The sequence below is a fragment of the Trachurus trachurus genome (assembly GCF_905171665.1).
Source record: "Trachurus trachurus genome assembly, chromosome: 4".
NCBI classification, from domain to species: Eukaryota; Metazoa; Chordata; class Actinopteri; order Carangiformes; family Carangidae; genus Trachurus; species Trachurus trachurus.
Window position 1 is genome coordinate 17,259,862 of NC_139898.1, and position 22,928 is coordinate 17,282,789.

Here is a 22,928-nt window from a genome sequence, read left to right on the forward strand (position 1 = left end):
ACCACAGAGTCAGAAAAATATTAACCTGATCCAGAGTCTACCACAAACACAGCTGGTGTATACACACAGTTTTCCGATTCTCCGGTTCTCATTTGGGTCTTCCGAGTCATTCAAGATGGTGGCAGGTTCAAGTAGGGTAAGGAAGTGCTCACATGTAACCCAGCCAGCCCTAACAATATTGTGTACTGTAGCAGCCATGAGGTTCAAGTCGGAAAACCCTGGCCATGCTCTGTCTGTATGTCTGTGTCATTCTCTCTTTGTCTCTCTCTCTCTCTCTCTGTGTGGAGGGGGGTAACGGAGATGACAAGGTCTCCTAGGGGAAGAAATGTGTGCAGCATAGACAACACCCTTATCTACACAGCCAAACATTTGACCTGATAATGTGTATCAAATAAAAATGATAAAAGCTAAACATTCTTTTATGTACTGCAGTCCTCACATTTTTTGCTCGAGCTGTTTTGGAAGAATATTTTGTAGTGCATGTGACTGGACTGCCGGCTGAATTACCCACATAATAATGTCACAAGTTAAAGCAGCATCTATTTCTTCTTTGGTTTCCTTCTTTTTTCTTCTTTTTTTTAATTCTGATAATACTCAGTACAACCCAAACATGATTTTCTACATTGCTTTCCATCTTGACAGTTATACTAATATTGATGCTTTTAGATATCTGCTGGTGCTTTTAGGTACTTTTTGGAACATGGCGGCCAAATCATTAATCTCAATTATGTCAAATTACTAATGATGCAGATGTCTCTCCTCTCTTTCAGTTTACCCCTGTCTATTCTATAAGGTTAATCCAAAACACATAATTTTTTTAAATTTTACATCCCGACATTAGTATCTTAAAATAATCAATCACATCAGTCTTGTGCCTGGATTTGCACCATTTCAGCTTCATACACCCAGCAATATTACATCAGGGAATGGCTACCTTGGTTTAAATTGTCTGGAAGATCTCAGTTACCAGTACTAATATTGTACCAGCTGATTTACAAATTTGCCTTTATCGCATCTCCATCATTTTACTACCACCATGATTTTTTTGGAAACAAGACTCTGTGAGACCTTTGATACGCTGATAATGCAAAACTAAAGAAAAACATTGGCATTCTTTCTTCAGGTTATTAAGGACCTTAAGAGTGCACTTACAAGACTGCAGTGTCTCTAAAAGCAGCATCACTATATCGTTTCTAACCACAATATGTCACAAAGAGGCCAGATGCTCCGGCTATGCTCTGACAGATTGGCCTTATGCCCGGGTCTCCTATATTCGCTCCATCCATTCAACTCCTGAGCACCTCCATGCAGTTGGTGCTGCCAGGGAGGGGCCGTCTTTCCACACATAGCCAGGATGTGGCCTCAGGCTCGTTATACTGCCATCATCGTGGGTGGGGGTGGAGTGTCTACACGTGGTAGATGTTACGATGATGACGCTATAGCAGCCTGCCGTAGCTCAGGGCCCCATGTGTGAGGCCAGATGTGGCCAGAGAATGCAAAGAATGAGGCCTGTTTCTCCTTTTACATTACATATATGTATGTGTGATGCCTTGACTCCTATAGAACAGTATGGGACTTGGTTCAAGGCCTGTGAAAAATTACGTGATTTTTTAAAAATCTAAATGAATTAAGAATTAGTCAGCATGCCCTTGGTTATTTAGTGCATGTGTAAATCCACATCTACAGTGCTTACATTAGGGATACAGGGGATGAGTTCAGTGTAAGGTCAGCCAAGCTGAGTTAATGCAATATGAGTATAGCTGTTATACATCACAGAAGCAAGGGTGGGCTGTCAGAAGTGTACAACCTTAGTATTTGAGGTCTTATTTGAGTACAGCCTATGCCACTGACTCACACAATAGTATGGTCTCCCACTTGGCAAGTTGAATACTAAGCAAACAACAATTAATATAGTATTGTGTTGCCCATGATTGAGTATGGGGGTTTCACAGCGTCAGGGAACAATCACATTGCAGAATGGTGGCAGTCGAAGCTCACAAGACCATATAATGCTAAATGTTTGCTCAGACCACAGTGCACATGTAATCCTATACTGTTGTGTTTTTGTTAAGACTGTGGTGATCTAGTAATGTGAGAATGTTTCCTCTTCTGACATGCAATAAAGATGCCACTTAAGTACTTTGAAGAATGGTGCACCAAAGAAATTATTTATACATCATTAGTGCTCTCACCTAAAGAGATGGATATTAGTTTGTCGCATCATCATGGTAAACTTTGTCTCTTTACAAATTTGTTTCTCACCCAAAACCAAGCACTACTTGTAAAAGTTGCTGGGGCAATTAAGAAAATGTCTGCTGTGAGAGCTGATGGATAAAAATAATTAGTTTCCTGTTTTGTTACTTACAGGACTCGCAGTCACGTTTGAAGAATGAAACTTGACCCACTTAAAAACTGCTCTCACTCTGGTCTGCATTTTCCACTGTACAGATCCCAGTTGTGGGAGCAGCCCAAGATTTTTTACTTTGTGTGTTATATGCTGGAGTTGCACCATAGTGACAGTAGCAAAACAGTGGTGTGAAACATGTGACTATTAGTAATGCCGATTGCCGACCTTCTGCAAAATATATTTATTCATCTGTATTTTAGGAGGTTTATCTTTAGAGGTGGGACATCTATCACATCTAATGCTATCAAGCACCCTGTGGGCTCTAGGTTCATGAAAAAGGCTGTTGAACATCTAAGAAATGAGGCCAACATTGCAAACCTGGAGGTCGTATAAATCGCCTTTTGTCCTGAATTGGACTCTGTATGTCTTCTACCTTTTATCTATTCGTGTTGCCCAAAGAGGGAGAACCAGATTCCACATGACAGCATCATTTCACATGTCAGTGAGCATGCTGTAGAGTGAGGTAAGGTGAGTGTTGGGGGTGGGGATGACCCCTGTGTGCAATCCTGTGTGACTGAGTGAGTGGTTTTCATCACATTTTACATTTGTTTTGAAGCTTGAGTGCACAAATTACAGCAGAACTGTAAATTAAACACAACTTGTTGATAAAACACTTGAGCTCTGGTTGTTACATAAAGACATTGTGGTGCATCATAATATCCTGACTCGTCCATCAGTGGGAGTGACACTTTAGATTAAAAACAAAGGCATCTTTTAAGCGAAACTGTACCATTCATCTCAGGAAATTGGATTGAGAAATGTTGAAATGTTGCTACTAGTACTTAGTAATCTTCTAATATGTCATGACAAAAAATTAGGAAACTGAAAGTAGCTGTACTCCTTCCTCATTTTTTCAAAGTGCCTCTGCACAAACACAACAGTATGCAGAGCATGAGCAGGCTGGTGTCTCTGTTTGCCTGCACAATTTAAATAAATGGGTGTTCATCTGGTGGTTTATGAGTTGTGCATTGCATTTATGTGCACTTGTTCGCTTGAGTGTGTGACATCCGATACATGTGTTTGTGTGCTTAATATTTTGTCAGTCAAAAGCATGCACAGCCCACTTTCTTCTTTAGGAGCACAGGGCCTTCAGAGGATGAGGGTGGATCAGTATGAAAAAGAAGGTTTTTTTAAAAAAGCATCTAAAAACATCTGAGACAAAATAAGAGGATGAGAGTGGAAGAAGAGGAGATGGGGTAATCAGAGAGGGTGAAGGAGCAAAAAAGGAAGGGGGGGGGGAGTCGGAGGAAAGAAGGAACTGAGGAGAGAAGTGGGCTTGTCTATCTTGGCCTGAGCCTGCTGACTCAGCATGCAGCAGCCAATCATTAACACAATTTGCACACACTCTCACACATGCATTTGCTGGTGAAAGGACATGTGCTCTGTCTTTCACACTCGCAAGCAACTTCTGCCCACCGTGACACCGTCCGACTCTTAATATCCAGCAGCGTCGGACCACATGTTTTAAAAGGCAACTCATATCTGCTCAGCACAGACAAATAAGGCAAGCTGTGGTCAAACCCTCTCAACAGCAGCAGCAGCAGTTTATAACGGCTCTCATAAATGCCTCCCATATCCCCCTCACACACACACACTCACTCAACACTTGTGCACGCTGAAGCAGTCACTCAAAGAGGAGAGCAGCGGTGTGCTTGCCAGCTCCAGCCATGTTGCAGAGCTTATCTTCCTGCAGAGAGCTGAGCAGCGCCTCATCCACCGCTGTTGTTCTAAATGTGAAAGCAGCCCGAGGTTTGACAAGGTCCCCGACCACAGATCCCAGATCACCTTCCACTAAGCTGCTGCTCATTGTTGTGCATTAGAGCCACAGAGAGAAACTTGATATTGGATTTGTGGTTAAGGGGAAGTGTTATCCATTCAGCCAAAAGTGCCCACTCAGGTGATACTTGCTTGTAATTTTAACACTGATTCCCTGAAGCTATTTGAAGTTTGCTTGTTATAAGAAACACACTGTCCTCTCCTCTCCTCTCCTCTGGTGACTCCACTATCTAATTCATCATCACATGGCCTCTAGGCGAGCAGCACTTTTGCCATCACCTGACACGTGATCTATGGCTCTATGTGCTTCAAACTGTCATACATCATAAATACAAAGCACTTAAGGGTCCACAAAACTGTCAACCCCCCTGCTACCGAGACAAGTTGTGCTGCAACTAATCACCCTGATAGATGCAGCTTAGGAAGCCTAATTATATCTATCATGTTTGTTTACATCAATGTCATATGCTATATACATGACTTTTGTCTATGTATACATTGTACTATGTGTGTCTGGATTCTGAAAAAGGTTGAAGTTGATGTATTTCTGCACTGATGCTGGGCTTCGGCTGCCCGCAGGGTTGTTCCAGCTTATAATGCACTCAGCATCAAGCTGACCAGTTCAAATTTCCCAGTGATGTAATTGGTGGCATGCTGTTTTCCCCGTGTACCTGCCACTGGCTGAGACCATTAGTTTGTTAATTCGACTGGTTGATCAAAAGAAAAAGGCAACTAATGTGATTATTGACCATTTAAGTCATTTAAGCTATTACATTTTATGGTTTTGACTTTGACTGAGTCTTGTTTGTACAAAACAAGCAACTTGATGAAAAGACTTTTGGGTTTAGGGAAACTTTGAGAGGGATGCGTTGATGCATTTTATATGTTAGTTACACAGACAACAGCAGTGTTACGCAAGTGTTTGTTCTGAGTATAATGTGCATTAGGAAAGAAAGAAAGTAGATCAATCAATTTGACAACAAACAATCAAAACAACATATAATTAAACAGTTTGTAGAATCTTCTCACACACTATAATGTATGAGCCTGTTGTTTTTGAAATCTTGCACATAGTGAAAGCAGAAATGTGGAGTGGTTGGACACTACAGTCTTTAACATGGTGAATCATAGCTGAAACAGCCATGTATACCACTAGCTTCAGAGCAGGATCATGAATCAGCTGTGTTTGCGGACTGTGACAGTCAGACTCTGCTGGTCAACAGGAATGTGCTGCGAGGCCTTGACTGCTAAAGAGCCACTGTGGCCAGCCACTCAATCTTTTTCCTCTTCCTCTCTCTTTCTGTCTCACTTACGTATTTCCCTCCAGAAAGACACAGTGGACCGACTGTGATAAGACAAGAACACACTGTCACTGTAGGCTTCACACTTGGCAGCTGTCTCTGTTCTAACAAGGCCGCTCTATAACTGTATGTGTGTGTGTCTCAGGGAAAATCAAAGCTAATTTTTTGTCTGCAAAATCACACATCATATCTCATGCACTCTTAGGCCATATCGCTCCCTCTCTATCTTTCTGTGTGCGCTTGTGTTCATTGAAGTCCACATGGGTGTTGATAATGATGTGGATGCTTCTATATGCTTTAGATTTGGTTGGATATCAGGAGCATCTTTGGATTCAGTTAGACCAGTGTCTGTCTGTCTCTCTCTGTCTTTGGAAGAGACGGTTACATACGCATGGTCACACAATCACAAAGGGAGCACTTTCCTTCACTAACTGTGATCACAATAGTTGCCTGTGGCATCTTTTCTTCTTCCTGTTCCCAAATTGCACGCCCATCTCATCGCTCCATCTTTCTCCTGTATATCTGTCTTTCTCTTAACGCTTGACCTAATTTTTAATCTCTTGTGCTATGCCCTCTCATTTCTTTTCCCTGCCTCGTCCCCACCCACCATGTGGTATTTGGCTTTGCATAGCCACATTGTAGCTAGTTAGCCCAGACACGTACGTTGCGAGTGGGAGCCAATGGGTGAATTTGTTGATGACTATTACTGAGGTTGCCTTGACAAAATGACTAGAGATAGAGACTACACAGACCACAAACTGTCCCACCAACGCATGGCGTTGTGGTTAAAAATAACAAATATCTTCCGGTGGAGATAATGAATGTTTAAAATGTCTGATCCAGAACAGTGTCATTATTAAAATCTGTTGAAATGATCACATAATTGTCAAACACATAGTCTTTGAAAGTCTGTGAATTTAGATCATGTGAATTTAAGGCCATTTGAATTAAATTGAGAGAGACAGAGGCAGAGAACATGTTAGGTTGTAATTACTAACACATGAATGAAAGTGGAAGTAGATCCAGCGTGGCATTGTTTCATATATTGCTCAGGTGTAAAGTCCCTCTGTGTAACCACACCGCACAACTCTCAGGGTTGTACATCTTCTTTATTCTGGGTGTTTCCCCAAACCAGAACCAATAGCCTTACCTTAATCCAAACATCCGATCACCATTTAACTTCATTACACCGTTAGTGTAATGAGGCTTGTCCGCGATGTGGGAGCCTCACCCAATCTTCTCTCTCTGGTAGAAGCACACACTCATGGTATCACCTGTAGTGTCATGTGGGCTCGTAAGCAGTGTTAATAGTATTAATGATGAGCAGGGAGGGAAATCAACACAGAGATATAGATATACAGTGCATATATGACATTAAAATTCAGTATCACAACTTTGACTCAATGTTTGTTTGATTAATTAAATGTCATCAGGAAGAGAAATCACAGAATTAACAGGCAGGTTTCCATGATTCACTTCCATATGGTGTTAAACCAGTGTGTTGTTTATATTGCAGAAATATAGTCACATGGTCATGGTTTTACAACTGCCCGATCATTAAGAACTTGAATACAGCACAGTCAGCTGCTTCTTTAAGATGAACATTTGTTTTCACTTTTCATCCCATGTGTTGGAAACTCGTAAACAAAACAGTCGGCCTCATTTTACCCTCTTTGAACTTTGAAAAAAGCAAAAATTACACGACTGGAGACTCAAAGTGTTAGTTATAGAGTCCGGTGTGAGTGTCTTCTTATGTGTGCGCGGGTTTTAAACCAGCTTTAGATTATCTGTGGGTGACTAATTATGGTGAGCTCATGAACCACCGCCTGTTGTTGCATAGTACAAAAGATTGGCCTTTTGAACACACACACACACACACACACACACACGCACACATTTATACTCATACATGGCCCTCATTCTCTGTGTGTTGCCAATGGCATAGATACTACATTATGAATGACAGCCATATGTCTTCTGGCGGTCAAATTGGACAGGAAGCAGCTTGAGTGAATATGTTCACACTTCACTAAGACAGCCTCTTATACCCTTTGTTGTTTTTACAGCTCACATGTAATTTTTGTATGTATAATGACAGAGACAAACACTGGGACACTGCTGCAGTTATAATATATTTAATTACAGTCACTCCTTTTCGTACATGTGAACTAAAGTCTGCAAAGTACAGCAGCTTGCTTTCATTGTTTTCTCTCCTTTTGTATACTCACTCTGTTTACATGTTTGAAATAAAGATTTCATTCATTCATCCATCCACGGTGCTAATCAGTCACAGTGCATCACAAGCCTGATGTAAACAGACAGTAGATGTTAAAGCACATGACTGTATGCTTCTCATCTGCTACAGCACGTCTTCACTACTGTACACCCAAGGGCTCCAGACTAACTGACCAGCCTCCTCACATGGTTGCATATGATTCTGGTCACAACTTGGTCCATTGTTTCCATAAGGCTCTGGGCTATCTTAAAATGCAAAACTGTATCACTAGATTTTTTTTATAACAAGATCCAGCAGCATTCATGATTTTTGTAAAAGTATACAACCTAAAAACATAATAAATCATGACATCCATCCTCTTATCTATGGGCACAAACATTCACTAGGACTGTTAACATTTTGGGAGAGAAAGGCCAAGGGTACGGTGACCTCAAAAAAGCCATTCAACAAGAACATTTTGACAAAAGTTCACAGAGAGACTAACGTTTAATATAATGATGTGAACTGTGAGGTTGTGATTATAGTTAGTAAAAATGATTGAATCTTTTTTTTTTGTCTTATGTCTAATGTGGACATTATAAATCCTGTCCCAATGCTATGGCATAGTCAACAAAGCTATGAATCTGTGATACATTTGACAAAAAAGCAGGTTTCAAATTGTAGTGCTGGAACTAAGTGTTTGTTTGAACTTAATCCAGTGAAAAGTCTTTTGCTGTGACGTTCATGTTCATTATCTTTGATGCTCCAGGAGTTAATTTGAGAACCAAGTGTGGTGTTAATACCTCCACTGGGATCAACTAATAGGCTAGACCAGGTGCAGCTGCTCTTTCTCTCTCTCTCTCTTCCTCGCTCTCTCACACAATCAAATTATGACATGTGTCGGGGTCACATGAGTTCCCACGCAAAGGGCAGAAAAGCTTCAAAAGTCACAACCTCATTGAATATGTGTAATGTATCTGTGTGGCAGGAACTGAAACCAGCAATGCAGGTGCAGTTGTAGTTGTAGTCGTACATAGTTCTTTGGTTCATCTCGTACTATGAGACAAATTCTTTTCAAAGTTCTTTCATTATTTAAGATATTTTAAGAACATCAGTTAAATTCACGACCAAAGGTTATCATTATCTGCATGAAACCTTGACTTTAGTCGTAGCAAGTTTTGATTAGGTCACTTGTGTCGGTCTGAAAAATGTGCTTCATCTGTGATGAACAGTGGTAACCACCAGTGAGGTTGAGCCAGCAAAGTCAAATATTTGAGTGTTTTTCTAATGCCCACAAGAGACTACACCAATCTACAGTACATACATTGACACGTAAACTGTGCTCATCCACTCACTCGTGGAGGCGACGCAAGTCATCAGCCCTTATCCCCTCACGTACTGACGTGCAAATAAAAAATGCTCAGTGGCGACAGTGGCTGTTATAATTGTGTTTTTAATCAAATCAGCTTCCAATGTTCAGCTTGAGTCAACATCAGTATGGCAGCAGGTGTTGGACTGACCATATGGAGTCATGTGAGTTTTCCTGGTGGACCAGCAGTTAAAGGGATAGTTCATATGGAAATACAAAACATATTACCTGCTGTTTGATCATGTATTCGGATAACTTCATCCAAATGTGCTTTATGAAATATGAAATCCCATGATACTCAGGAAAAGTTTTTCTCTCAAGTTTATTGTAAGGGGAAATTTTGGTTTTAGTCTGTTTAATCATTTTAGAAACAAAGGAATGATCATTTAATCAATAAGGGTCAGCTGCTACTCTGAGTGGTAGCTGATGTCGACAGTCACTTCGGACTGTCTTTTTAGACAATGGTATTTATGTACCTTGAACTGTTTGTTTATCTGTAACTGTCATGTATTTAAGGCTCAGTCATTCTGACAGTAGGGGTCCAGCCTCTTGATACCTTTGTGGTTGAGAGACGCTGCACCCTATTCGGCCGAATAGTACTGTATGACTCGTTTGTCTTTATTTTGATGATCATTGTTTATTATTAACTGGTTATTCCTTTGGTTAGACAAAGGATTGTAATAAATCCCCAAACCGTTGGTAGGTCTTTGGTGTTTCTTCCTCAGCAGAGGGCAATGTTTTTGCCCCCACATTCATGACAGTCATTACAGTGTGTTTCACCTTTGCTGATAATGAAGTATCCATTTCATGTTACCATGTCAAATTAAATGAACATGTGGGGCTTTGTGGATATTTCCTTTCCATATATGCACATCAAATATCCCTCTCTTCTACAAAACTGTTAAACTGTCATTTCCTGTGGTGAAAGCACACAAGATTTGGCCTGATGACAAGGAACAGCTGGGACTATTATCTGCATTGTAGGTGCAAATTATAAAAGAAGGCCTAGAGATGCTTGTATCTCTCTTCCTCTCACTGGGAATTTTTTAATGTGCAGAGGGAGCCCTGGAAACTATGTTTAATATACAGACTTCATCAAGTTCATTCTACCTGCAGCTATGTAGCTAAATCAAATACATTTAAATGAGAAACAGGTTTTAAACCGTCGGGTGCACTTGTCAGCAAGGGCAGAGCAAACATACAGTATGTGTGCGTGTGCGTGTTCTTCCTGAATGTGAGATACTTTTTCTGTTTTATTCATGGGTTGAATTGGTTAAAGCAGAAGTAAGCGGAACATTTGTGTGAGTCTTAAATAGTTATATCTTCCAACAGCAATCACTTATATAGTGTGTTTGGTCCGAAACACGGGTCTGTCAGTCACTCTGCTCTGCTGTAAGCCGAGGAGAAAACTTTTCTTGTATCCTACAACCTTTATCCAATGAGGAGAGAGAACGGCATAAAGGGGCGGTCCTCGTGTGTGTGCAGCCAAGGGATGCGCCTGAATGTGGTGACTTAGGGACAAGGGCGGGGACTGCTAACTCCATCTGCTTCAAGCATGCATCATAACTGTCTACCATAAGCCTCAGACACTTCCAGTGAGTAGGCAGAATATGGATACAAAGGGGTCATGGCTGAAAAAGCTGCCATTATTCAACATTAATAAGCTGGAGAGGTTAGGAGAGAGGGGGAGACATGAAAAGCACAATACTCGATTTTTCACAGGACTCGGCTCTGTTTAATATGCCTCATACTTTTAACGCTGAGACTTTGCTGCCACATTATTGTTTGTTGTTGCTGCTTCGACTTGTGAATAAACTGCTTGACAGTTTAATAATAATGTAGCCTGGATCCATACCTGAGGATGTGTTATACAGTGACTATCTGGCTGCTTAGGTACATCAGTGAGTTGGAGGAAATGTTTCATCGCCACCTGTTTATGAAGAAATCACATTCATTTTTCTTGAAAATGTTGAATTTCCTCTGCAGAAACTCTCCTGGCCGAGTATAAGTTCTGATCCTTTGATAAGAAGGGAGAGTTACAAGTTGTGTGCATAAAGTTTTAAGGGCAGAAGGTAACTCTGACTCCCACAATGCACTTTGGGAAGAGTTTTTTCCCCAAGTTTGCATATCCTCTGCTACTGCTGAAAAATAAAAACGTTTTTTTTCTTGAGTCTCTCGTGGTTGAATTCAGCAACCATGGCATGATAACAACTGTGATGATGAAGTGTTCTTCACCATGGCAACAGCAGTTGAGGCTCATGGGTATTGTTGTATTACAATGTAGAGCCATGCACCATGCCAGAATAATGGATACAACATTATTTCTTAGAAACAAAGCAGAAATGATTCAAACTGGTCGCCAGAACATAAAGATAGAATAGATAGGATTTTTTTTTCTTTTTGAACTAGGTTCAGTTGTTAACACATGTGAACTGTAAATGACTTGACAGGATGAATAAATTGTCAGCTATAAATCAGGTAGAGCAAACAAAATAAAACAAACCAGCCTCTTGGGATAAGTAAGCCCAATAAAGTTCATAATCTTTTGAAAGAGGAATTGTAGAATAAAAAGAAGAAGCATAAGTGCTCACTTGACAGAATTGCAGCAGGTAACATGTTTTGTTTTTATTATTGAATTCCTAGTGAACCTAAAACCTGCATCACATCATTTAGACAGTGTCTTTTCTACCACATGGAAGAGCAGCAAAGGAAGAATCCTCTGGATCCTTCCTCCTCTGTCTGAGGCAGGAGCTTCATCCCCCATGACAGCTGTCCACTTGTTAAGACCAACTGGGTAGATGGCTGGGGTGTGGTGGGTGAGCTAATTTTATTTATATAGAGGTAGATATTGTGTTTGGGGACAAGTAGTATTAAGGGTATATTTGGTTTGGAAGATGGCAGACTAGGGTAAATACTATTGAATATAGTAAAAAAAAAAAAAAAAAAAGTTCTACAGGACATCTCATACACTGTGTCTATGAACTATTGCAACAGATTATCACGCCATATTTATTCTACATACATATACACAGTCTGGAAAGTTATGCAAAAAGAGTGTCCATCTCCAGAACTGATTTAAAAATGTCACCGAGATGGAGAGAATGACGTTCGGTCCGACCCAATAAGACAGACTGATGCTAGACAGAGCTAAAGGATTGAAAAGAGGGTGAGTGAGAGAGCAAGCCTTATTGAACAGATCCACACATGAGCCAGCATCCTGACTCACTGGCCCAGTTTATCTTCTTATGCAACAGGCCAATGGAGCCCATTCTCTCCTCGCTCGTCACTTGCTTCCAGGAAGGGCAGAGGAGAGGGAGAAACAAAACTTTTTAGAGAGTGTGTGTGTGTGACTGTGTGTGTGTGTCTGTCATGTGGGGGTGGAAGTGGGGAGGGGTGAGGGAGTGAAAGAGAGAGCAGTGTTGGTGCAGCTGCAGATTAGCAGAGAAAGAGGGGAAAGGACAGATGAGCCAGGATTGAAGTGAACCAATGATGGAGGAAGTTTTTATCCACTCTACGGCTTTGACAGCATCCCTGCATGGTTGCTAGGGGAACCACTCATTTGTCGTCAAGTCCCTTTCACAGCGGCTATAATTTTCTTAGCTGTCTTTCTTCCATTTTCTTTTTCTGCATCTCTTTTGAGGCAGTTTCTCTTAGCAGGGAGAGAGAGAGAGAGGCAGTGGTGGTCAGTGAAATGAAAGCTAGTGATGCTGCCCTGAGCTAGAGAATGAGTTCAGCCAGCGTCTGTCTGTCAGAGGCAAAAAGGAAGAGTGCAGGGGAGCTGCTGAATGGTCCTAGGTCCCAGCTGAGTGTAATTCAAGGCCCTGTCATCTATCCAACAGAGGACGAATGGATTATCTCAATGTCCTTGACCCACTATACCCCCCCCCAACTCTGTGTTGCTGGCATAGAAGTCTACGTGGTAAATAGAGTGGGTAAATAGGACCAAGAGGGATGGTGGGTTGTGTGGCACATCAAAACAAGACTGGATAGCAGGCTGTAATGTAATCTCAGAATCTGCATTTGAAACAAAGACTGTGTCCCTGCTGTGTTGCTTTCAGGCAGGACCAAAAGAGGCCAACTCTATCCACAACTAGGAGGGGGGAAACTGTCACATTTCCCCAATATACACCTCAAGTAACTAAACCTGAAACACAGATCTGCTCGCCTTGGTGCCAGGTCGCATCACTCACCCCAGAGTGGTATCACCTGACAGCGAAGCCAAGCCAGTGAAGGAAAAAAACAAAACATTTAAATATTTAAATATAGTATCCTCTTATTTGCCTGGAATTATCTTCCTTCGCTCAGATTTGACTTTCTAAAAAAAACAAGGCTTGACATGGTGGTTTAAAGGTTCACTGCCACTAGATGTTGCACTACTAGACTACCAGCACCTCAGACCAAAATAAATGCTTTGTCAGCTCCACAGTCTTAGTCAGCAGGGTCCAACAAAGGCCCTCATCACACACAAACATTAGCCTGCATTAGTATTCCTGGAATATGCTCAACAGCTATGCAACAGTAAGCCAACTAGCTATAGCAACATCTGTAACTGGTCAGTGATGCAGCTGGTAACAACACTAACAACTGGTAAAAAAAAACGCAGACAGATCTGGGAAACACACTGATGGTGTCCGATACACTTTACGTATCTGTAAACCACACACACACACACACACACACACACACATATATGGTTTATTTATTGTAAAGCCCAGACTGCCTGTACTCTTGTAGCAGCAGTTTAAAAATAGTATGAGGAAAGATTTCACAACTCTGAGAGCTATCACAATGACAGAGTAAACTGGAGAATTTCTTATTCATGTTCCAAGGTAATTTATATACTTGTGTGTGTTTGATTGGCCGCTGCGGTGCTGTGCAGGGATGACGTCTCACATTTTGCTTTTGGTCTGTTGCAGTAGTTGTGCTGGGTTCAGCAGCAGCTCACTGGTTTCCTGGAGCTCTCTGTGTTGGCACACTCACTACTTAAGTGCAGTGCTGCTAATGTCAGTCTGCACATGGCCTCAGGCTGCATCTTTAGTGATTGTTTCTGGGACTTTCAGCTAGGATTAGACTAATGTGAGTTAATAGCAAGTGGAGTTTATCTTTTCACTTTGGGTTTTCTTATTTTTTTTGTTTGATCATTTTTCTTCTATTACCAGTATTTTTAAAACACTATTTTTGAACCCCTCCCTCTGAACACAGAGAAAGCAACATCTAGCAATAGTCAGCATAGTAAACGTCATACAGAGATGATGTGGCCAATTGCAAGTTCCAACACAGTCTGGAATGGAGCTGAATTGTTACCATTGTGCTTTTGTGCCAAGCCATGTTTCAAACAGGAACACCAGGCCAGAGGATTTCCTCCTCTTCTGAATATCTTTGAGTTGTGGACTGTGGTTCAGATACGTATATAAAAAAGACATTTCTCATTATTTTCTGAAACCAAATGATGAAGTCTAACGTGTAGAAAGGCAAATCTGCATGACTCTTTGCCGTAAAACAAGGTTGAAACTCTCTCGAACAGTCACTTCTCACACAAGTTCACACGTTGAAACTCTCTCGAACAGTCACTTCTCACACAAGTTCACACGTAGCGTAGACGTAGCCACAGAGATAGTTTAGATGACACAGGCGATAGCACAGATGTGGTGTCAGAAATAGAGAGAAGATAGTTAAGCAGTCGGTAAGGAGAACACAGAGGAACAGATAGGATGTGGATATATGAGCAATAGTAGGAAATGTAACTGCGGTGAGACGACAGTACAGATGTGAGCTGCAGTGGCATGGCCTCGATCAGCCTCTTCTGTATTTCAGTCTTTCTGAGCGTCCATGAGTGTGCGTAGGCTTGTGTTTTTGTGTGTGTTGGGGAGGGGGGGGCAGATGATGTGGTGGAAGACTTGAGGGGGGGGTATGCTGTGTGCTGACAGCTGGCCTCTATAAATAAATGTCGCAGGCAGGGGGGGGAGACATGGGGGCGGATAGAGAGAGAGGGAGAGGGAGAGAGATGGAAGGAGGGAGCTGGGAAGAATGGGGCAGAGGATGGGAGGGCCGTTAGAGAGCGACTGATACAGATGTACTGAACAAGGACTTGAAAGAATGTGGTGAGTGGCCTGCACTCCAATCATGACTTACTCAACACACAGCACATGCTCCCGCGGCCTCCACCAATCAGCAGCCCTCCGTAGGGTCATGTGCTCTCTGCATGATAGCCTCTCTTTCTCTAAATGTGTCAACGACCGAAGACTGCAAAGTGGTACATTTTATCTCACATCTGTGTTGCCGTGTCAGCTTCCTTCCTTCTCTTGTGTTGAATCCTTTGTGAAGCAGGAACCTCATCAAATCCAGAAAACAACAGAAGGAAAAGAAAAGAAAAGAAAAGAAAAGAGAGGCAAAGGAAATATAATTTAGATCAGAAAAAAATGAATTAAAGACAGAGTACTGGTGTTTTATTTTATTTTATGAACAGACAGGAAAAGTATTAACCTGAATTCCTGTGTAAGTGACCGTCTTAATACTACTGGTTTACATTTAAGCCGTAGCCACGCTCTCCTTGATTAATTTGTCATGCGTTCAGCCACTGAGCCTCGTCGGATCGTGTCCTGTAGACGAGCTGCTTAGTAACAAGTGATTGAGATGTATCACTGACACAGGCCACTTTCACTTTCCTGCCTCTAGTTACACAGTTTCATTGCTTTCCAAAGGTGTGTGTGTGTGTGTGCGTGGGGCATTTTGTTTACGAGCTGGGTTTGGTTTCCTGTCTGGCACAGTGAAGAAACACTGAACACCTGCCTGTCTCACTGCCGAACCAACGTACCTGTGTGACCTATGGTACCTGTCTGTCAGCTCGTCTCGTCTTTGAACCTCCTTTAAATGTTTGCCTGGCCTTCAGATTAGTTAGTTAGTTATAATTGTCACATTCTCAGTTGCTTTTTTCCCCCCGAATTTCTTACAACTGAATGATTATCCACTATGGAGAATATCTGCTGTCACAACAGGGAGGGGGAGGTGGAGGGAAAACTAAAAAGGGAAGAAAATGGAAGAAGGAAGAGGAGGAGGCAGTAAGACTGGGGAGGGGAAGGAGGTAGATAACGTAGTCCCATAACGAGTAGGTGGGCGGGGTCACGTTATCAGGCCGCATCAGCACGTTTGGAGTCTTCTCTCTGACTTCCTCCATTTCTGCTTGCATGGCAAACCATTAAGCAGACTCGTGAAAGACATGTTTCTGTGGGCAGTCACATGCTCGTAGTGAAGGCTACTGTAGCTTTCTGATGATGACGGATGTTCACAATCAGAAATGAGAATGCATGAAAGTTATTATGCATGATAAATACACATATTTGTGTGTGTGTGTGTGTGTTTAAACATAATCCTGACACTGTTAGTAACACTGGCAGCAGCCCAGACAGTGGGTCAGCTTACACTTTCTATTGGCATCGCAATAAACCACACTATAAAAAATGAATAAACAATCAACTTAAGTTTTTTCTTAGTAATACAACTGAGTCAGTAATCCGTTTTTCGCCGTTTCATTGTGTGGTGTCATCTCTTTTTTTTTTGTGTGTGTGTGTGTGTGTGTGTCAGCTGTCTTGTGTAGTTTACTTTGTGTCTTGAACGTTGCGTGGTATTTCATTATGTTTACTTGAATACAGAGACCAGTGCTCTCATGGTGTCAGCTCCTATTTGGCCCCTTTTGTTTTCCACCAACAGTGTTTATGAGTTCAGAAAAAATGTTCCCTATAACAGTTACAGCCCCTCTAAAAAACATCTGTCGTCCAACCAGCCTTCTCTCCAAGACCTCTCTCTCTTAATGTCCCTCCTCTTCAATCCACAGAATGAAATTTGAAAAAGCCTAATGTGAAAAAAATCTATGTTTTTTATTTTTTTTTATTCATGTTTTGTCTTGGTTGTTCAGCACAAAACAAAAGCAGCTCTTTACAAGAAAACAGACACGGCTATTCCTCTCAGCTCAGAGGCCAGAAAAGTACATTAAGCGTGTGTGAGCAATATGCGCAATGAATTGTTTGCTTCACCACACAATATTGAATTGAGGGCCTCATATTGAATGTACGATCGTGTGAGAGAGCGGCATCTAAATTAATCAGTTGTTCTGTCCAGAGACTTCCCTGCAGTTCCCCCAGCTGCAGGCCTGTAGAAAACAGCTAAATGAATTCCAAGTGTGACTTCCTCACCCCCACCCCCCACCCTCTCCCCCTCTCCTCACCCCCCCGCCTGACTCTTGTTCTTCTCTCTGCTCTGTTGCTGCAGCCTCTAGCACAGTGGTGCAGGCTGCTGCCCAAAGATGCTGCCAAGATGCCGGAGAGCGCGTGGAAGCTGGTCTTCTACACCATGTCGTGGTCCTACAGCACCTACCTGCTCTTCTTCACCTCCTACTCCTTTTTCCATGACCCGCCCTCTGTCTTCTACAGTAAGACACACAGCAACAGATAATCTATTAATCCGATGTCATTCAAAAGTCCATTTATTTAGAACTTTGTGAACTTCGTGTTAAGGATCTGTGCAACTCTGCTCCTCCTCCTCACTTTAAATAAAACACATGTGTAAAATCTATTTCTGAGCATATTAGATTAAAATTGAACTACTGTATTGACTTGGTTATTTGAGGCTGCTCCATATTAGATAAACATCTACCTCAGAAAAGCATACCTTACAGCACTCTAACGGAATAATGTTCTTACTCAACCACAAAGGGTGGGCAAGAATGAAAAAGCAGCAGGCCCGAGCCTATAGAGACTCTGGGGGTGAAATGCCACTTTGACTATTCAAATAGTGATAAGATATTTATAGCAGTATATACAGGATGTACACAGCCTTGTGGTTTCAAGCCTTTGGGTGTCATCAGTGTTGCAGTTATTGATAGAAAACACTTATTTTTACTAAATCTAATTGAGAGTAGTAAGTGTATTTTATAGATTTATATGTATTTATATTTTCTTCATTTGTTATAGAAAGGCATAGACATGATCTAGAAAGAAACAAACCCAATGGGAGCAAAGGTTTATGATATGTTACATTAAGACAAAGTGATCTGTATAATTGTATCTAATGGGGAATAGTCATTATTTGAAAGTTGTGTGATGACTATCATTGCATTGCTAATGGAAGATAGATGTGTAATGGGGATTTCACTTATAATCCAGAGATGTCTTTTATAGTCTCTCCCATCAGACAAGGAGGGCTCCCATCCAGCGCCACTGCTCAGAGTGGAGCTGGCAACAGTGCCAGGTTCATCTCTCATAGCTGCAGTCAGCCTGAGATCTGTGCAGTGTAATGTGGCCGGACGGTTAGGGAGAGAGAGAGGGAGACAGAGAGATGTGAAGCTACAAAGAAAAGGTGAGAATGTGGGGAAATGAGGCAGGGGGGGGACAGTGTGGCATTAGTGAGGGGACGGGTTGGGGAGACCTGAGGAGAAAAGAGGGAAAAGAAAGCGTCAGTCTCTGGATGAAAAGATGGGGCTTTGGTTCCCATGCATCCCCTTGGCAGCGCTTTTGTTGTGATCCATCTAGCAGCCCTCTTCTCAATGTTTAATGACGGAAGGTCCAATCAATAAACATTGCACGCAGTCCAAACGTAACCCCATCCCACAAGAGACAAACCTCACTCAAACATCGGAGGAGAAAGTTTCCATTCAACATCTGATAGGTTTCAGAGACATGAGCTGCAGCCCAGTAGCCTTAACACACATTTAGCCTGTCCCCCCCTTACTACTTAAGAGGCTTGCTCGGACTCTCTGGAGGGTAAACCTGATCCCTGCAGCCTCCTCCCACACTAACCCCACCACCAACGACCGGACGTCACTGTATATAGTTCACTATCTTGAGATAATGGTTATACTCTACTCGTTTAAATGGGTGTATGTAACAATGACACTGCTGTATATACCGTACAACATATCCCTCAGTGTCAGATGAAGAGTGCATACCTCTGCAACTCCCTGTGCATATATTATGATTATAACTGTTTCATTTTAATCTGAATCTGGTGTCAGATCTGTATCAAAATGCACATATTGGGTGAAATTATAGTGTGAGGCTGATGGAGGCCATCATTTTTTGGAAAGCACAACCACTGCACAATTTGAAAGCCTGCTGAGTTCCAGCCTAACTCTGTCACGTTGCTACACTGCCACCTATAGACAGCATACTGCCATATTTATTTATTTTTATTAATATGAAATACGCCATGATTTGAGCATAAAGTAAAATGAAGCGGCTGGCCTGACCGCATCTTTTATTTACAGCCCTCACATTTGTAAATAATTGATTTAAAAGACAAATAATGATATTTCCTGTACACATATTTGTCTTGAGGGCAGGAATCTAGATAAACGTTTTGCTTTGCAGTCCACATGTTCTGTGCTAAAAATAAAGTGGCTTACAAATGTCAACATAGTAGTGTGTAACACTGAGTCAGGACATGTCTCAAAAACAATTGCAGAGAGGATGCTCTCCTGAAGCCGCTTTATCAGCTGATTTTAGTTCAAGTTTATATGTAATTTACACCATGTTGCAGTGAAACACATTTTGCTTTGACTTTCTCTCACCTCTTAAAATACAATATATTTATGAAAATAAGTAACCCAAAATAAACTATTAAAACTGCCAAATAATAAAGAAAAAAAATAAAAATAAAAATAAAATAATAAAATAAAAATAAAAATTTAAGATTAAAACAGAAGACAAATTCTGTATCAGCTCCTAGCATCTCATCGTGTCCTCTACTCGTTCCTCCAGACTGGAAGAGTGGTATGCCAGTGCCTACAGATATCGCCATAGCCTACCTGATCCAGGGCAGCTTCTATGGCCACTCCATCTATGCCACAGTCTACATGGACGCCTGGAGGAAGGACTCTGCTGTCATGGTGGTCCACCACATCATCACACTGGCGCTCATTTGCTTCTCCTATGCCTTCAGGTATTTCTGTTCGAAAAAAAAAAAACTACTCTCATCAGAAACAACAGAACTGTAATGCAGCAGCTGTTCCGTCAGATAATCTCTAGACTTTATTTCAAAGCGTCCTATCATTCTATTTATGCTTACAGTACATTACCACATCTTGACACAGAGCAGACACACAGCCAGGCCAAGGTTGCAGATGCACTGAGTCTTATAGTGATGAATTACTCTCTGGTCATTGTAGTTCATCAACACGCTGTCAGCACCTGGCAGCATTCAATCTTGTATCATGCATCACTGCACCCATGAACAGAAACTTATTTGGTTGCGTGATTTTGCATTTTTTTTCTGGGTGCAAACATGCAAACATTCAAACTGAAACATCAATAGAACACAAAACCGTGTATGTGTGTGTTTGTGTGTGGTTTTCAGCTTGCAAATACAGGGATTTTACAGAAAAGAGGAGATCAAAGCCATAGCTGTCACAGTTCAGCAAGAAGTAGAACAGAAACGGGGAAAACTGATAAAGTCAAAATCAAAATTGCTCCAGTGGCTTCATGTAAAGTAATTAAATGGAAATAAAATGCAGAGCAGCTGAAAGGAAATTGATTGTTACACCAGAGAAACAGCTCAAAATAAACTGCACCGCTCCTGGTTGTGTTGTACTGTTTTGCGTCTTTTTTCCGCTGACTGTACACAATGTGTTAATAAACCATTACAGTCACTGAAAAGCATGTAGAGCTCGTGTTAGAGATAAAGTCAAATGCACAACGACTGTAACTGTATGTTTCCCTGCCTCTCAGATACCACAACGTTGGGATCCTGGTGTTGTTCCTCCACGACATCAACGACATCCAGCTGGAGTTCACCAAGCTCAACGTCTACCTGAAGTCCAGAGGTGGAGGCTATTACCTGCTCAACGACATTCTGTCCAACATGGGCTCTGTCAGCTTCAGCATCACTTGGTGAGGCTCAGTACACCCACACACACACACACTCACACACACACACACACCCACACACACACACACTGATTTATTTTCTGTCTCTTTTCCTCTCTTCTTGCCTCATTTATTCCCCATCGCCGCTGAATGTTTTGCAATCTTGACAGCATCATCATCTTCCTGCCTGCCTCTTACTCACTCATGAACATAGAGAAGATGAATAGATAATGTATAATATTTCTATTTCTGCTCTTTCGCTGTGTTTCTCTCAGGTTCTGGTTCCGTCTCTACTGGTTTCCTCTCAAAGTGCTGTACGCCACATGTGTGTCCAGCCTTCAGTCTGTGCCCAACATCCCCTTCTACTTCTTCTTCAATACTCTTCTCCTCGCCCTGCTGCTCATGAACATCTACTGGTTCCTGGTGAGTAAACACACAGATACTCAAGCACAAAGAAGGACTCCCAATTTTCCAAACATTTATGATGGATGTTCTTTTTTTTTTGGACGCAATCTGATCCCTTTGTATTTCCCATATTTTCGCCCCCCCCCCCTCTTTTTCAGTTCATTGTTATTTTTGTAGTGAAGGTGCTAAAGCTGAAGGAGGTGAATGATGTCAGAGAGTACGAGGACGAATCAACAGCACAGAAAAACCAGCACAGAAAACCTCAGGCAGCGAACGACAACGATGATGCTGGACATCACAACTCTGCCCAGGGGTGAGCTGCACCTTCACATGCTGACGTTTGTTTCATTAGGCAGAGAGGCTCCGGCTAAGCGTTGAGAAATACCAGCAGCCAACTCTTGGCAGGTTCTCACTGTAAATGGTGAGTTTGTTTTTAGTAGCAGACGGTTTGGCAGGAAAACCAAACCCGGTGTTTTGAGGTGGTGATGTTTGTAGAATTTCCTCATCATTTAATTATTACTCGAGAGGTAATTTACATACAGACATGAGCTGCACAGAGTTGGACCACACCAGAGCACTGCCTGGTACTAACAGCTGTATTACTGCTACCAGATGGAGACTTATCAAACTGCTAAAAGCAAAATAGGACTTCATCAAATTAAAACAAGATTAACTCCTACTCACAAAATTAGAAGCACCCGTTGAAAATGTGCACACGTGTATATAGTTCAATTTTCCATATATTTCCATTAGAACAGGCTTTGTCTGAGTGAAGTGCTGTATACAGTATACGAACACAGACTGTTCGTCTGTGTTTTAGCTGCTCATTACAAGTGAAGTTGGCAGACACGATAACGTAAACCGCAACAGATCTGAGAATACAACAACAATGTGAATCCAGAAATAGTTTTTAGAAGTGTGCTTCTTTTAATGATATCTCTTGCATTTCTCATCCATACAATGCCAAAGTCTACACTGCACTTAATCGTGTCATTAGCAAGACATATGCCAAGTTTGACGTCAATCAGGTGAACCGTTAGAGAGATACCGTGTGTGATTAATATACCGACAGACACAAAGACAGTCCTTGCATTTATAGATATATAAACTATTCATCAGACTTCTTTGAAGTTAACATTTTCTTGAATGTAAGAAGATATTGGAAAACATTAAATAAGTATAAAATCTTAAGAAGAACATTTTGTCTATCTAATGCAAAATCACAGACAGATTGATGGACAGTTAGCACACAAATACTTCTTGTTTATGTGAAATGATGAAAGACACGGTGCTATGACACAGACACTACTGAATCAGCATGTAGCTAATGCAAATGTAATGTTTACTGTTGTTTATATTTGCTAGTCTGCTTATCCAACACTGCAACTGCTTGTCCTTTTTCTTCTGGCTTGTATGTGCTACCAATGAAACCAATGCGTTGTGTAAGGCAGTGACCTTTACTAATGCGTAAATGAGCACTCGGCACTTTTCAATAGTGAGCTTTAAACAAGAAAACGCTAACTTGACTGAAACCAGAGTGTACAGTATCTGTTCCATCCTTTATCTTAAGTTGTGGATTCATCTGGTTTTATCTGTGGAG

General features: G+C 41.6%; 1 protein-coding gene across 1 annotated transcript in view; it reads left to right on the forward strand.

Moving 5' to 3' along the window:
* cers1 (ceramide synthase 1) overlaps nucleotides 1-22,928 on the forward strand; it is a 28,749-nt gene that overhangs the window by 1,693 nt on the left and 4,128 nt on the right. Inside the window, exons 2-6 of the mRNA XM_083970181.1 lie at nucleotides 17,334-17,493; nucleotides 19,820-20,000; nucleotides 20,786-20,947; nucleotides 21,199-21,346; nucleotides 21,487-21,641. Of these exons, the coding sequence (XP_083826307.1) occupies nucleotides 17,334-17,493; nucleotides 19,820-20,000; nucleotides 20,786-20,947; nucleotides 21,199-21,346; nucleotides 21,487-21,641 (806 nt within the window). The remainder of the gene's footprint in view (nucleotides 1-17,333; nucleotides 17,494-19,819; nucleotides 20,001-20,785; nucleotides 20,948-21,198; nucleotides 21,347-21,486; nucleotides 21,642-22,928) is intronic.